This window comes from Nuphar pumila, chromosome 2 (assembly GCF_984573655.1).
Source record: "Nuphar pumila chromosome 2, dmNupPumi1.hap1.1, whole genome shotgun sequence".
Lineage (NCBI taxonomy): Eukaryota > Viridiplantae > Streptophyta > Magnoliopsida > Nymphaeales > Nymphaeaceae > Nuphar > Nuphar pumila.
Window position 1 is genome coordinate 141639172 of NC_143250.1, and position 14394 is coordinate 141653565.

The following is a 14394-nucleotide window of genomic DNA, read 5'->3' on the forward strand; positions in this document are numbered from 1 at the left end:
CCACAAGAAAACGAACACCAACAAGGATTTCTGTCCTCACAAACAGGTTGTGAATTGTTAGGGGCGAAAACCCACTGATATCAAAGACACCCATCTTCCAAAAACTGTTGGAAGAGGCTAAGCAGATGAAGCAATTCATCAGAAAAGGCACCAAAAACAAAAAACAAAAAACAAAAGCAAAAAGGAACAAAAGGCAAATGGGTACCGTTTGAACGGTAGAGAGAAGGGGAAGCAATCATCTTTTTCGGAATTTTGTGGAGCCCAAAAGGTGGACTCAATAAGATACGAAACCCCAACATGAAGAAACGTATGTCACAGAGACACGCATATGGTAATATTTTAATATTATTTTATTTTTTATGTTTTAAGGTTTTGTTTTGATAAAAAATGTTTTTTAACATTAAAATGTCAACAATATTTTTTTATTGATCAAGCATTTAAAATTTTCGTATCCTCGTGTTTTCTTTTTTCAATCAAACCCACCTTAGTCCTCATGTTCATGTGTCCTTTGGCAATTACTCAGAAACATGCGCACCACCCAAAACCTCTTGGAATTCTCATATCCAACTTTCGTAGCTTCTTTTTATTTTGTGTTTATTTAAAATAATTTTTTTCCCTCCCGTTAGTAGGGATGGCAGTGGACCGGGGGAAAGCGGGGCCCCGCCCCGCCTCACCCTGTTTGGACCGGGGATGAAGGGTATGAAACGGGGATGGAGGCGGGAGTGGAGGATAAAATCCATCCCTGCCGCGGAGGCGGGGCGGGGGCGGACGTGCACTTTTCCCCGCCCCGCCCCGTCCCCACCACGATCCCCGCCCCGACCACTTTTCCCTGCAATATCCCCGCCCCGCCTCATCCCCGTTTGGACCGGGGATGAAGGGTATGAAACGGGGATGGAGGCGGGGTGGAGGATAAAATTTTGAGGCGGGGCGGGGGTGGAAACCTTGTCCCCGGCCCCACTGCCATCCCTACCCGTTAGGCTAAATAGTTTGTGATTTAAACATTGGATTAATGGTAAATATAAAATAATTGTGTTTTAATAAATAAAAACAAAACCAAATTGTGTGTATTTGACAAAGATGTCGGGTGATCCATATAAAACACTCAGATAGGGTTGGGTACCCTGGAAAACTGAGTCGGTTCAGCTACCCAACAAAAATCATAACCCAAACTCAGCCACCATATTTATCGGATTGGACAGGTCGACCCAAATATTATTTGGGTCAGCAATTTTCATGCCTATACCCAGGAATTCAAGTTCGGGTCGAGTTGGGTACCCAGTACAAACTTGTCCCATTAACAGCCCTAACTTTAAGTTAAGTTGGTACCCAGGTATGCATATACCTAGTTAAGTGAAGCAGCTTAAGGCGTTCAAACCGAAGGACATCACTAATTTGATACCCAAAGTGTGCATCCATTGTATTGGTGAGATATATTATTGAATCGTCTATGAAGGATGTTGTTCTAGCGATAAAACCGCATGATTAAAGGAAGAGGGTTTCCTTTGATTTAAAAAAAAGGCCAGCTCTCCCTCATCTATTGATGTAAGTTGAGAGGACTATATTTATAAAAAAAAAATCTATGTTACACAATTTCTATACAAAAAAAATCGATAAAATTAGAGCAATACGAGACAAATATCAGAAATCACGAAATAAAGAGGAAAACAAAAAAAACAATAAGAGAAAAAGAGAATGATCTATCTTATTCAACTTTGAATAACCTTTTAAAACTCTCGTCTTTTTTATAGACGAGAGTTTCATAATTAAAATTAAATTAATCAACATATTTAGATAACTTCACAAAAAGATAAAACTTATCCTCACAATATGACATCCATTTCCTAAAGTGCAAATGTGATCACCTCAAAACACGCCCAAGTTCGCGAACTCCAGCTTTCCTACCGCCAAGAACTTGTTTGGCACTGCATGTGGTGGGGGGGGCCTTAGGTCGGGTTTCATTTTCCCATGATTTTCATACAAAAACTCCAAGTTCGTCCCGTGAGTCTAACCAATCAAAATATAACATAATTTCCTTTTTATATTAAACAGTAAAAGCATTTCCTAATTATGTGGGCCCTCATTTTGGACTCATCTAGGTCACATGAGGGAATCTCTCTCTCTCTCTAAAAATGGTGTGAGATACTTATTTTTTCAATGTAACCCCAAGATTTTGTTAACTTTCGTTACTGCCATTGATTGATGTTCCCACTCGGCTGATGCACACTGTCTTGTCTTGAGCTTTGCGTGTTTTACATTGTCAGCTAACTATTACTAATCTAAAGAAGATAAGATCAAAAGGATAAAGAAGATAATCAGTCACGTACATTTGGAAAAGTAACAGATTCCTTTTCGGTTACGTCCTTCATTTTGGCAAACTTTTCAGCTTCCCATTCTTTATCATTCTTCCCTGTATAAATTGAGAAGCGATCAATCGTCGTCTCTCGGCTGGAAGGAAAGAAGAACAAGGCAGGAATACTCTCTCTCTCTCTCTCTCTCTCTCTCTCTCTCTCTCTATATATATATATATATATATATATATATATATATATATATATATATACACGAAAGGGGTATCATCTGACCCCGGGCTTCCTATTTCTTTTGTTTTTAAGACTTTGAACCGCCGCTAAAGGCACGGTTTCCACCGGTTTCTGCTAAAGGCATGGTTTCTGTCCACCGGTTTCCACCGTTCTTTTGATATGGTTTTTGGTGGGTAGGTTTTTATTTTTCATATATATATATATATATATATATATATATATATATATATATATAGATAGATAGATAGATACAGTCAAGTTAGAACTTTTCTAAAATTGTATTTTCAAGAATTTTTTGCTCGATCTGTACCGTTAGATGTGTGTGGAATGTTATATCCTCCTGGAATGGTTTGCCTTGTTGCTTTTTAATGATAACTTCCCCTTTATCTCAAAAAATATTTTATGACAATTTAATTTGTTCTGTTTTGTAGGAAGCTCTTGGATCCAATATTAGACACTCACCATAAGAAATGGGTTCCAATAAGGTAAGTGGTATAAAAGCTTTATGACCGATCGACCAAAGGGGTTACCAAATCAGAATAAGTTCAAATATGAATGCAAGAATGGAAATGATCTGATAGATTAATTTTTTTTTTTTTAGAATGGAGATTATTTGATATATATAGTTGAATTGAGTTGACAAGGCCAGCATGATATTTTTCTGGTCGAGGTGGATCAGGTCAGGTACCATATATTAGGACTCCATCATAGCCCAATCTTGACCGTTGATTAAAATAACTAGATTGCACCAGGTGGTCCTTCAGCCCTCAAAATTCCCAACAAGGTTAAACGTCCCACTAACTGGGTCTAAATGGAGCACAATCTGTGGGCTTTGATCTCAATGGTCAGGATTGACCTATGCTAACTCACATATTCTGTATTACAGGTGATTTTATGAGCTTTTTATTAGGTCACGCTATAAAAATCGAGAGCAGGTGAATGAAAGTGATTTTGGCATCCTCACCATCCCCAAATTGCATAAAGACCGTGGGGTCCTCGTGGGATAAAGCAATGGACGGTGAATATGTCAAATCATGTTCTTAAAGTGATTTGACGGATCACGATGCAAGATCTCTGCCGAAGTGGGCAATCTTGAGTAGGGTCACTGACACCCGAACCCTAAAAGAGCCCCCACAATTAAAGGCACACATACGATGAGTGATGAACCTGGAATGAAGGAGTCCGGATGGCAGTGGACCCCGGGAAAACAGGGCCCACCACCTCGTTCCATTTTGGACCGGGGATGGAGGACATGAAACAGGAATGAAGGCTAAAATCAAAACCTACGTGGGGATGGACTTAAGCTTTTCTCCACTCTATCTTGTCCCGCCTATCTTGTCCCGTTCAGTCCTGTCTCATCTCTAAATCTATTTTAGGGTACGTTTGATGTGTTGTTCTCAGTGTGATTCGAACGAAAATTATGATAAGAATGGCAAATTTTCACAAACGTGGCAGACGACGTTCTGCGCATCCATCGTGTTCTTATAAGCATGTTATTTTTGTTCCACCCTCCTCCCTGTTACAAAAATAACAAAAATGAAAGGAACGAAAATTTCTCGATGAGCGCATCGACGAGCTCTTGGTTCCTATCGGATCCTGAGTTCTCCTTCGCTAGCTACGCCTCCTCTTTCATCGCCCGATGGCAGGCTGAGCCTGGCGGAGTCAAACCCAACAGCATACGCTGACGTCCTGTCCAACTTGAAGATCCCATAGTTCTTCTCCGATGTCATCCCGGGCTTCAGGTTCTCGTTGAACAGGGCGAACACGTACACCTCCAGCCCCATGTCTGGCCTCTTCGGTGTCTCCCTTTGCTCTGCCACGATCCTCATCAGGTTCTCGTTGTATGTCCGAGCGTTCTCCAGCAAAGTGTCGGTCTCCTACGGGTTTCCCTTCGATGGCCACCCTATGTTCGACACCTTTACCCTCATATTCTCCTTCCCCTCCGCCTCTAGTGCGGGGTACACGACGTCGATTTGGGCGAATAGCATGTTATCGTAGTGAAGCCCAGTGTCGGGGGTAGGGTGATTCCAGGACGGCAAGCGACTGCGTTGTCGTCACCTCCACCTTATCCCCCAACCCTAGGGTTTGCATAGCGGTGTAAACGTTCTGCATCGCCGGAACGAGGCACCCAGCCAGCGACAAGTCATTTCCGATGAGCACCTCATTCCCGATGGTTATGTAACGGATCCGGCTCGTTGGAACGTACTGCTGGATGTTCTCCTTGACCCAGGCGAGGGTCGTCGCCGAATCCGCTATCTTTTCGACGCACTCATTCAGGATTGCGACGATGAACTCGACGCCAGTGCCATGGAAGGCACGGAGTCGTAGAGTTTCACCTTCGTAATGTTGATGGATTGGAGCAGCTCCACCACTCGGTCTGGCGACGGGAGGTTGTTCGCCACCTGCCCGTAGTTGATGCCGACAGTTGGTGATGCGCTCGCCAAAAAAACGGCACCTGCACGCAGAGAATCAAACCGAGCAAACCGACCTGGGGGTACACAATGGATAATTGGAACATAGCATTTGAGTACGGTTTAAACAAACGTTGAACTTAGAACAGTTATAGAACAAACAGAACCAATGCTCTGTTCCGTTTTCTTTTTTTTTTTTTTGTTCATTTGGTTCAACCTTGGACAAGCTATCAAACATACCCTTTAAGCATAGGGGATGGAGTACATGAGGTGGGGATCGAGGTTAAAATGAAAACCGATGGAGGTCCGGATTTTGAGACAGGGCTGGGGTGAAAACTTTGTCCCTGGCCCCGGTCCACTGACATCCCTACCATTGGACAACCCATGCAGGTGTCTAGTATGCGCAGACCTAGTTGGAGACCTGGTCTGCTGTAGCCTGAACTGACATGACCCACTAGTACCTCATGAAACATATTATGATACTTCTTACATCAATATCATATTATGCTTGTTTCATTTTTTTAATTTATTGGATAGGTAGCAATTACTCTTTAAAGTTTGCAAATTAGCAAATTTTTATACCTCTATCTTGATTGAAGCCATTACTTTTAGGAAAGTTAGGGATGTAAACAATTGCCCCTAGGGGTTTGGTTCAGAGGGTAAGCCCTACAACTCCTTCGGGGGCAAGGGGTATACCACAGGTTACACTATCAGGAAAGCTATTGTACAGTTGGCTTGGCCAGCACAACTAGGCCTCTGATCCCGAAGGTGGTTTCCCATCATTCATGGAAAAAATGGATGTAAACAAGGGTCTTTTTTGTGCATCAGTTTGTCTATAACATTAAAATGACTATGTTATGCACATAGGGCTATTGCACCATTGAATATGATGGCGCTTCCAAAGGAAATCCTGGAAAATCTGGAGCTGGGGCAGTGCTAAGAGATGCTAATGGTCATGTGGTATGTACTATGTACCACTAAATTGGAATATTTTTTCTTATATTTTATAGTAATCATGATTAGGATTTCTGTGAAGCAAAGCTTCTCTAACAATAACACATTTTGAAGGTGTGGAGGGGACATGAAGGCTTGGGTCATTCTACTAATAACCGTTCGGAATACGGTGGAGCCATTATCGGAATGAAGAAAGCTTTGGAGCAGGGATATGATGGAGTCATCCTGAAAGGAGATTCTGAACTGGTTACTAAGCAGGTTTATATGCTGATTTTACTATGGATTTCAAACCACATTTTCTATGTATGTTCTACAACTTAACTCTAGCTTTAAAAATCCTAATGTAATAGTAAATTACCGGGGCTACTGATTTAGATAGATATTCCTTTATTTTTTTAGTATACTTTTATGGGAAAGAAAGGTGTTTAATTTGAATCAATGATGCATTAGCTGAAATCAAGCTAAAACAAGTATAGTTTGATCAAATTTGTTTAATTTCAACTTGAAACTAAAGCGGCTGTGAATTAGCTAGCTTGGTTTCAGATGAGGTTTCAGTTTTTTTTTTGTTTAATTTCATTTTTAGTTTGCAGTCCTGTTTTTAGAGAACTTTTGAATAATTGCAAGAAGCTGCCTCAAATGTTTAATTATTGTCATAATATAATTGGTGCTAAAATCATTAACTTGACCTTTGTTTAGTGACTCGAACCAAATTGCCCACACTATTGATTTTTATAATAAAAGTGCATATGTTGAGTTATTTCATAAGAGAAGGTAAAAAAATTCCTTTATACTTCAGATGAGTATTCTAGATGCATTTCAAAGGATGAAGTGTGATGCAAATTGAAAGCTTGATTCGCAAAGGAACAACTAAGTTATGTTAACTCCAATGAATTACACTACCAAAGCAGAATCAATGAAAATTAAACAAATAACGAATTCTTAAAATTAAAGAAAATACTCACAATCTCAATCATCAACCACAATGAAAGATCCCTGTACTGAGTATTTATAGTGGAGGATGAGAAACCTTAAGTCTATTTTGGATCTGAGATGAATCTATTATATTAAAAAGATCCAAAAACTAAATAAAACTCAAATAAAATCCTTAAGTTGAACTAGATCCAAATGGATCTCTAGGACCCAGACTACACATTGCTCTTGGACCCTGCATCAAGGTGGCTAAATATAAACATTGAAACGTTGGATGGCTTTTCCTCTCAAGAAAACAATGATGAGAGGCTTTCTGCAAATAGTTAATTGTTTATGTGGATATTTGTAAATTGTTCTTTTATTAATTAATGGTACCATCTTATGTTCTCTTGAATCAACAGATTAACGGTTCGTGGAAGACAAAGAGTGAGAACTTGAGGGATTTGAACAGGGAGGCTGTGCAGCTGAAAAATCAATTTAGTTATTTCGAGACAAAACATGTTCCTCGAGTAATATCACTCCTTTCCTCCTTTGATCATTTAAGTTTCTTGCATTATTGGTGATTAATTTTATCACAGAAGTTTTATTTAAAAAAAATTATCACAGAAGTAATTAGTTTATTGTTACCATCCATAGGCTGCCAATGAAAAATATTAAAAAAATAAGACGGTAGGTAGAAAATCCTAAAAGACCACTGTGGCAATTTTTTTTCATCGTGAGCATGTGAAACTGGTCACTGAATCTCTATGACACTTCATCTCATCTAATATCTTGTCATAGTATATATAATATAGCATTCTGTGCTATCACAAAGCTATTCTATGTTTTATAACAAAAAATACACATAATTTTATACATATTATGCAGCTTATGCTGCACTCTAATTATATGGTTTTTTGACTCATAAAATATACATGAACATGAAATTAGTGACCTATTTGTCACACAAAAGATTTTGTGCAAATCAACCTAGTGTTGAATTCAAAGTCCACTATTACAACTTGATATACGGCTCTTGACACAATTGATTCAAATGATGCAGCCCATCAGTGGTGTTATATATATATATATATATATATATATATATATATATATATATATATATATATATATATATATATATATATATATATATATATATATATATAATGAGAAATGTTTGCTACTAATGAGTTAGAAATCATAGATGCAAGTTGTTGTACTGACTCAGTCTAACCTCATAGAGGTGTTCATCATGATTTGTTTGCTAAGGATCAAGCCTTGGATCGTGCTTTTCTGATGTAAAAATGTGGTTTTTTGAGTTAATAAAATTTTGGCACATTGTGGGCCTTCTATTTTTGGACCCTTTTAAAAACCTAATTACTTGTCATAATCACATGATTCAAAATAAGATCCTACTAAACAAACCATGTAGATCACATCCCTAACATTTGATCTACAAAAAATTAAAAAATTTTGAAGAAAAAAGTGATTTCTATTCATTAGTTTCTTACCTTCATTAGTAGCCAATATTTACACACACACACATATATATATATATATATATATATATATATATATATATATATATATATATATAAAGAGAGAGAGAGACAGTTGGAAGTATCATCTAACCCCCAAAAAACTGAACAGAAATTGTAGCGTAGAAAAAGGGTTTTAGCAGTGGTCATTGACCACCTCTAAAGTTCTGGGCGGAGGGTCCGTTTTTTCATCCTTGTGTGCGCGCTGCTGATTGTGCGCACCGATTTTTCTGTGGTTCGATGATATATATATATATATGATGAGGGGTGATCCTTGTGTTGCTTTTCTTGCAGGGCTCAAACTCTGAAGCCGATGCAGAAGCAAACAAAGGTGTTGATCTTGAGAGTAAGGGCTACATTGCGGTTATTAACCATTTTACTACTTTTCCACCTCCCTTTTCATTTTGAAAGAGTTCACTTGCATTTTCAAGCCTGTGATGTTAATTTGATCTACTACTCTTGCAGAAGGTCAATTCCATGAGGAGTACTATTAGCAAGTTGGGTGTGCAGTTCAGTTGAATAGTTCTATATGCAAGCTTGGAAGTCTTTCTAGTTTTGTGGTTGGTTGCAAACTCTTGGAACCAAACGTGATGGCTTTTATGGGTTTATGATAAAACTAGCAACTATTTATTACTTTTGTTTGCATGTGTCTGGCACGTATGCTATCTGATGGCTTCAACTCTGCGTATTAGAGTGCTTGTTCAGTACTGGTTTACCGCAGTCACTTATGTTGGTCTCAAGTATATCTCTGCAAGGAAAACCATTATATATATATTCACAATCGTCCTATCTAAGTAGTGCCCTCCCTTTTATGGTTTTTTTTCCTCACATCTAACACCATAGATATGATCTACATTTTTTATTTACTTGGGTACTGGAGATTGCCAGAATCTAACCTTACCTAGATTTTTCTGGCAATCCACAAACCAATGACTATAAATATATCTATTATATATATATATTTTTTTTTTATTAAAACAACATGATTCATAAGTTGATTCCTACTAAATCCATCTTGAAGATTGAGTCAAAACAACTCCCATACAATTGATCGTAGCAAATATAAATGGACACACGCACACGCATATATATAAAATGTGCAGGAATATGTATTAACTAAATATTGTTTAACAAGTACAAGGACTACCAACGGGGCTCCTACGATCTGGTAGGAGCAATGGCGGATCCAGGATTTTGCTTAAGAGGGCAAAATTTTTTTATAATAAAATAGAAAACTAAAATATAAAGGAGAGCAATATAAATTTTTATATTTTGCTAAAAGGGAGCAGAAAAAAATTATAATAAAATAAAATATAAAACTAAAATACAAAGGAGAGCTATATAAATTTTTATATTTTGCTTAAAGGGAGCAGAAAATTATAATAAAATAAAATATAAAACTAAAATATAAAGGAGAGCAATATAATTTTTAATATTTTGCTTAAAGGGGGGCAAAAAAAATCTAATAAAATAAAATATAGAACTAAATTTTCAAAACTTGTGGATAACTACCATACTTGTGCTTAAAGGGGTGCAAAAAATTTCAAAACTTTAGGAGGGGCTCCTCGCCCCCCCGGATCTACCCCTGGGTAGGAGCAGTTTGTGCAAGTCGCCATGTGATGGGACGTTGCAAGTTCGAACCCTACTGGTATAGGGTGGTTGAATAACTGATTGGTAGTATGAACAGGCCTCTGGCCTCTCTTTGTTTGCTTAAAGGCTGCATGGAAAAGGGAGAGGGCCCATCTCTTATGAAAAAGAAAAACAAGCACAAGGACTAGCAGCCAGTGCAGATAATTTAAACCAAGTTGCTGTTGTCGTTTTCTTTTAATAACAAGAAGAAACCACTGTTATGGTTTGAACAAGCCAAGAGTTGCAACATTGTCCATAGCACAATGACTAGTAGACTGCAGATAATTTGAACAAAGTTTTTTGTTCTTTTTCAAATAATAATAAGAAACCACTGTTATGGTTTGAACAAGCCGAGAGGTGCAACATTGACCTTGACACTCCTTCAGTGTCCTCCATGTAAAAACTTCCTTGTAGGCAGTTGATTCAGCTAATCTATGCCCAACATCTAGAATACCTTATAAGGGGATGGATCATTGTTCAATCAATAGTTTTTTTGAGAGAATTGCTCAATCCATAGTTGATTGGATGTTTAGTTAGTTTGGCATGGATTTAGCTAATTTTTTTGTCATATATATGCATGGCTTATATTTTACTTTTTTAAATCTTTACTATTTTGCCAAAAATTTAGTAACCTAAACCCTAAACCTTATTCCTTCTGTGACCTTGTCAAAACAAACCAATGGTATCTTCCATGTACATTATTGCAAAACTGCACTGAATTCGCAAGCTTCATGTTCTCCAATCACTGTGCGTGGGTTCATCCGTTAAGGAGAGATGGGCCCTCTCTCTCTCATTAACGCATGGATTGCCCGTTTCATGGCATATCCAAAACTCTTTCATCAAATTAATTTTTACAACAGTTTATATAAATAAAATATATTTAGTTTTTAAGTCACAGGATACGAGAATGCATATATTAAACATACAATTAAAAGCTGGGTAAGAAATTACTACACGAAGGGGAGGCCTATTTAAACTCAGCACCTACACATATAAATCCATCCAACAAATTGAGCATTCCCCCTTGATGCAAGCCGTTTTCAAACTCCTTTATCCTTTAACTCTTCTCTTTATTGCTACACCTCTCACTGAGGAGAGTCGGAGACACCGCCGGCAATGCACCATTGTGAGACTAGGCTTCGCACGCTATCACTAGACTCATCCTCTCCGACTGAGTGCCACTGCTGGATGGCCGTGCCCGGCGGTCCGTGCTGCCAGTGTGAGGCAACTACATAGAAGAGGAGAGAACAAAAGGGTTAGGGTTTTCTGGAAGGGTCTAGAACCAAAGCAGGTTATATGCCCCCCCGAAGATGCATTGTTTGCTACAATGCGTGTTCAGGGGTCCGAATGAGCACCACATATATAAGCTCGTGGGGCTTGTATTGAGCACCACATATATAAGCTCGTGGGGCTTGTATCCTTGTGTGTGTCGGCATCACTTAGCATCGAAGTCTGGTGCAGTTGCAAAGACTTAAGTACCCTTTCTTGCCAAGAAACGATGATTTGAGAAAAAGACAAAAATATCCTCCATCTAGAAAAGTGAAACGACGGTTCGAGATCCTCCATCTAGAAAAGTGAAACGTCGTTTCGAGAATGATGTTAATTCTTCAAAGTCCAAACGTTTTGTTTTCTCCCTAAGCATTAAACTTTTACACCATCTGCTGTAACAGGAGCTCCCTTTGACGACGCACCCTTTGTCGTTGTCTGCTGCCCCGGACCCTCCTTTGTCGTCGTCTGCTTCTATCGGAGCACTCTTTGCCATCGTTTGTTGTCGCCAGAGCATCTTTTATCATCGTCTGCTGCCGTCGGAGCATCCTTTGTTGTTGTCTGCATAGTGGCAACATCGTTGCCACCATCGGTTGTGTCTACCTTCTGGGTGTTTCTCCTCTACTGTTGGATTACCAAAACTCTTATCATTTCGGTGAGTTTCGTGTAAGGTTTCGTTATGAAAACAAATCAATTTATAAATCTGAATGTTAAATCTTACAACTGATTTTACTATTCATGTTAAATAACACCTATTTTCATATTGAAATAAATTGATTTGTACTTATACACCATATAGGCATCTTACGACCTTGGAGGTCTTAATGGCTATTCATTTTTTCCCCTCTCATTAATTGTTATTCTGTCATCTCTTTTAAAGAGGAGAAAGTGGGTTGTGAATAGCAAGGTTTGTGCGTGCCTTTTTCAACTGTAGAGCAGTGCGTGGGAGTGTTTTTCTTTTGTTCTGCAGGCAAGGACTTCCTCTCCACTTCCTCTTGTGTGGCTTCGTGTGGTTGATTTTCGATGAGGTCTTTCCTCTTGTTTTTTTATACACCTTTGTGTGTTTGTAAGGCTTATGCCTTTTGGCCACTTTGTAAACTCTGTTTGAAGATAGTGGAAGGTGTTGACCTATCGGTCGTCGTGGATGTACCTCAGTTTGAGGGAACCATGTAAATCTTGTGTGTTTCTTTTATTTGTGTTGTTATATTTATATTGCTTTCATTGATTTATACTTGGGAGAAACACCTATTTTTTTCAACATCTGGTATCAAAGCTCGGTTAATCCAGTTCTGATTCGTTGTATTTTGTATGTGAAAATTATGGAAAGCAACGTTGGGTGTATGATTAGTTTGAATGACACAAATTGGATGACTTGGAAAACAAAAATGAAAAATATTTTGGTTTGTAAAGATTTGGATGGACCCATAGAGGGTGATAGCAGCAAACCAGAAGAAATGAAAGATGATGAGTGAAAAAAGCTAGATCGAAAAGCTGTCGATTTCATTCGACAATAGATTGATGATAGTATTTTTCATCATGTCTCTATTGAAAATTCAGCACATGGTCTTTTGACCAAATTGGAGAGTCTTTATGATAGAAAGACAGCAGTAAACAATGCTTTTCTATTTCGAAAGCTTGTGAATCTCAAATATAAAGATGTCACTTGTATTGCAGAACATTTGAATGAGATTAAGCGCATTGTGAATCAGTTGGTCACCATGAAAATTACCTTTGATGATGAGTTGCAAGCTTTGTTACTTCTTAGTTCACTTTCTGAAAGTTGGGAAACCTTGGTGGTCACTGTTAGTAACTCTGCACCTGATGGAATGGTAACTATGAGCCAAGTTACCAACAATCTCTTAAATGAAGAGACAAGAAGAAAATAATCAGGTCCTTCTCACTCTAAGACTCTTGTGATGAAAAATCGAGGGAGCGGTAGAAGTAAGAGTAGGGCTTTGCACAATCGTGACAAATCTAGAGGTCATTCAAGCTCGAGTTCAAAGAAAGGCATCGAGTGTTATTATTGTCACAAGAAAGGGCACATGAAACAAGAGTGCAGAAAACTCAAGTTCAAAGAGCATAACAAAGAGAAAAATTCAAAGAAAAAGCAAAATGATACAGCTGCAGTCACAAATGATGAACTCATGATTATCTGTGATGATACTAGCATTAATTTGATTGGACAAGAAACAAATTGGGTAATTGATTCTGAAGGTTCATTTCATGTTACATCGCGGGTTGATTTCTTTACTTCTTACTCGCAGGGTGATTTCGGGAATGTTCGAATGGAAAATGAAGATGTGTCAAAAATTATTGGTATAGGTGACATTTGCTTGAAAACAAATATTGGCTGCAAATTGTTGCTTAAAGATGTGAGGCATGTATCAGATATTTGACTAAATTTAATCTCTGCTGAAAAGTTGGATGATGAAGGCTACAACAACAATTTCAGTGATGGAAGGTAGAAGCTATCCAAAGCTTCTCTGGTGTTAGCAAAAGGAAAGAAGACTTGTTCTCTTTACACTATGTAAGTAAAGATTTACAAGAGTGTTGTGAATGTTGTGGAGAATGACTCATCCACAGATCTATGTCTTAAAAGGCTCGGGCATATGAGTGAGAAATGATTGCAAGTTTTGTTCAAGAAAGAGCTTCTAGCGGGGATAAAAGGTACATCTTTAAAAATATGTGTTCATTGCTTTCATGGTAAACAAAATAGAGTATCATTTCGTAGAAACATTGCATCTAAAAAATCTTATGTTCTCGATTTGGTACATTCTGATGTATGTAGTCCTTTAAAGGTTAAGACACTTGGTGGTGCACTATATTTTGTTACTTTTATTAATGATCACTCTAGAAAAGTTTGAGATTATACACTGAAAACTAAAGATCAAGTTTAGGATGTATTTAAGCATTTTTAAGTCATGGTTGAAAGAGAAACTGGTAGACTGTTGAAATGTGTTCGCTCGGATAATAGTGGTGAATACATTAAGTCATTTGATCAATATTGCACCAATCATGGCATCAGGCATGAAAAGACAGTAAAAAAGATACCTCAACAGAATGGGGTTGTAGAGAGAATGAATCACAACATTCTTGAGAGAGTTAGATGTTTGTTGTCACATTCCAAATTCGCAAGATTTTTTT

The 14394-nt window shown here is 38.1% G+C and overlaps 2 protein-coding genes across 8 annotated transcripts in view; one reads left to right on the forward strand and one right to left on the reverse strand.

Annotated features, from left to right (window-relative positions):
* Positions 1-183, reverse strand: part of LOC149847374 (uncharacterized) — a 35890-nt gene extending 35707 nt beyond the window's left edge. For 3 of the 5 annotated variants that reach the window (XM_089996973.1, XM_089996972.1, XM_089996968.1), the window contains exon 1: positions 41-152. The gene's annotated coding sequence lies outside the window, so the exon portion shown is untranslated. Of the gene's footprint in view, positions 1-40 lie in introns of all 5 variants that reach the window. The other 2 variants (XM_089996971.1, XM_089996970.1) reach the window with 2 other exon arrangements.
* Positions 184-2328: 2145 nt separating this feature from the next.
* LOC149847375 (uncharacterized) lies at positions 2329-8987 on the forward strand. 3 transcript variants are annotated; one of them, XM_089998397.1, is made up of 7 exons: positions 2329-2466; positions 2972-3025; positions 5819-5911; positions 6020-6163; positions 7237-7344; positions 8650-8701; positions 8821-8987. In XM_089998397.1, the coding sequence occupies exons 2-7, from the start codon at positions 3011-3013 to the stop codon at positions 8847-8849; spliced, it is 441 nt and encodes a 146-aa protein (XP_089854523.1). In that variant the 5' UTR covers positions 2329-2466; positions 2972-3010; the 3' UTR covers positions 8850-8987. The 3 variants fall into 3 exon arrangements, with proteins under 3 accessions (XP_089854523.1, XP_089854525.1, XP_089854524.1); XM_089998398.1 differs by lacking the exon at positions 2329-2466 and adding an exon at positions 2630-2713; XM_089998399.1 differs by lacking the exon at positions 8650-8701.
* The last annotated feature ends 5407 nt before the right edge of the window (positions 8988-14394 follow it).

Coding starts and splice junctions, on each gene's coding strand:
- LOC149847375 (XM_089998397.1), top strand. Junction 5,912..6,019: donor GAGATGCTAATGGTCATGTG/GTATGTACTATG, acceptor CACATTTTGAAG/GTGTGGAGGGGACATGAAGG. Junction 8,702..8,820: donor CAAAGGTGTTGATCTTGAGA/GTAAGGGCTACA, acceptor CTACTCTTGCAG/AAGGTCAATTCCATGAGGAG.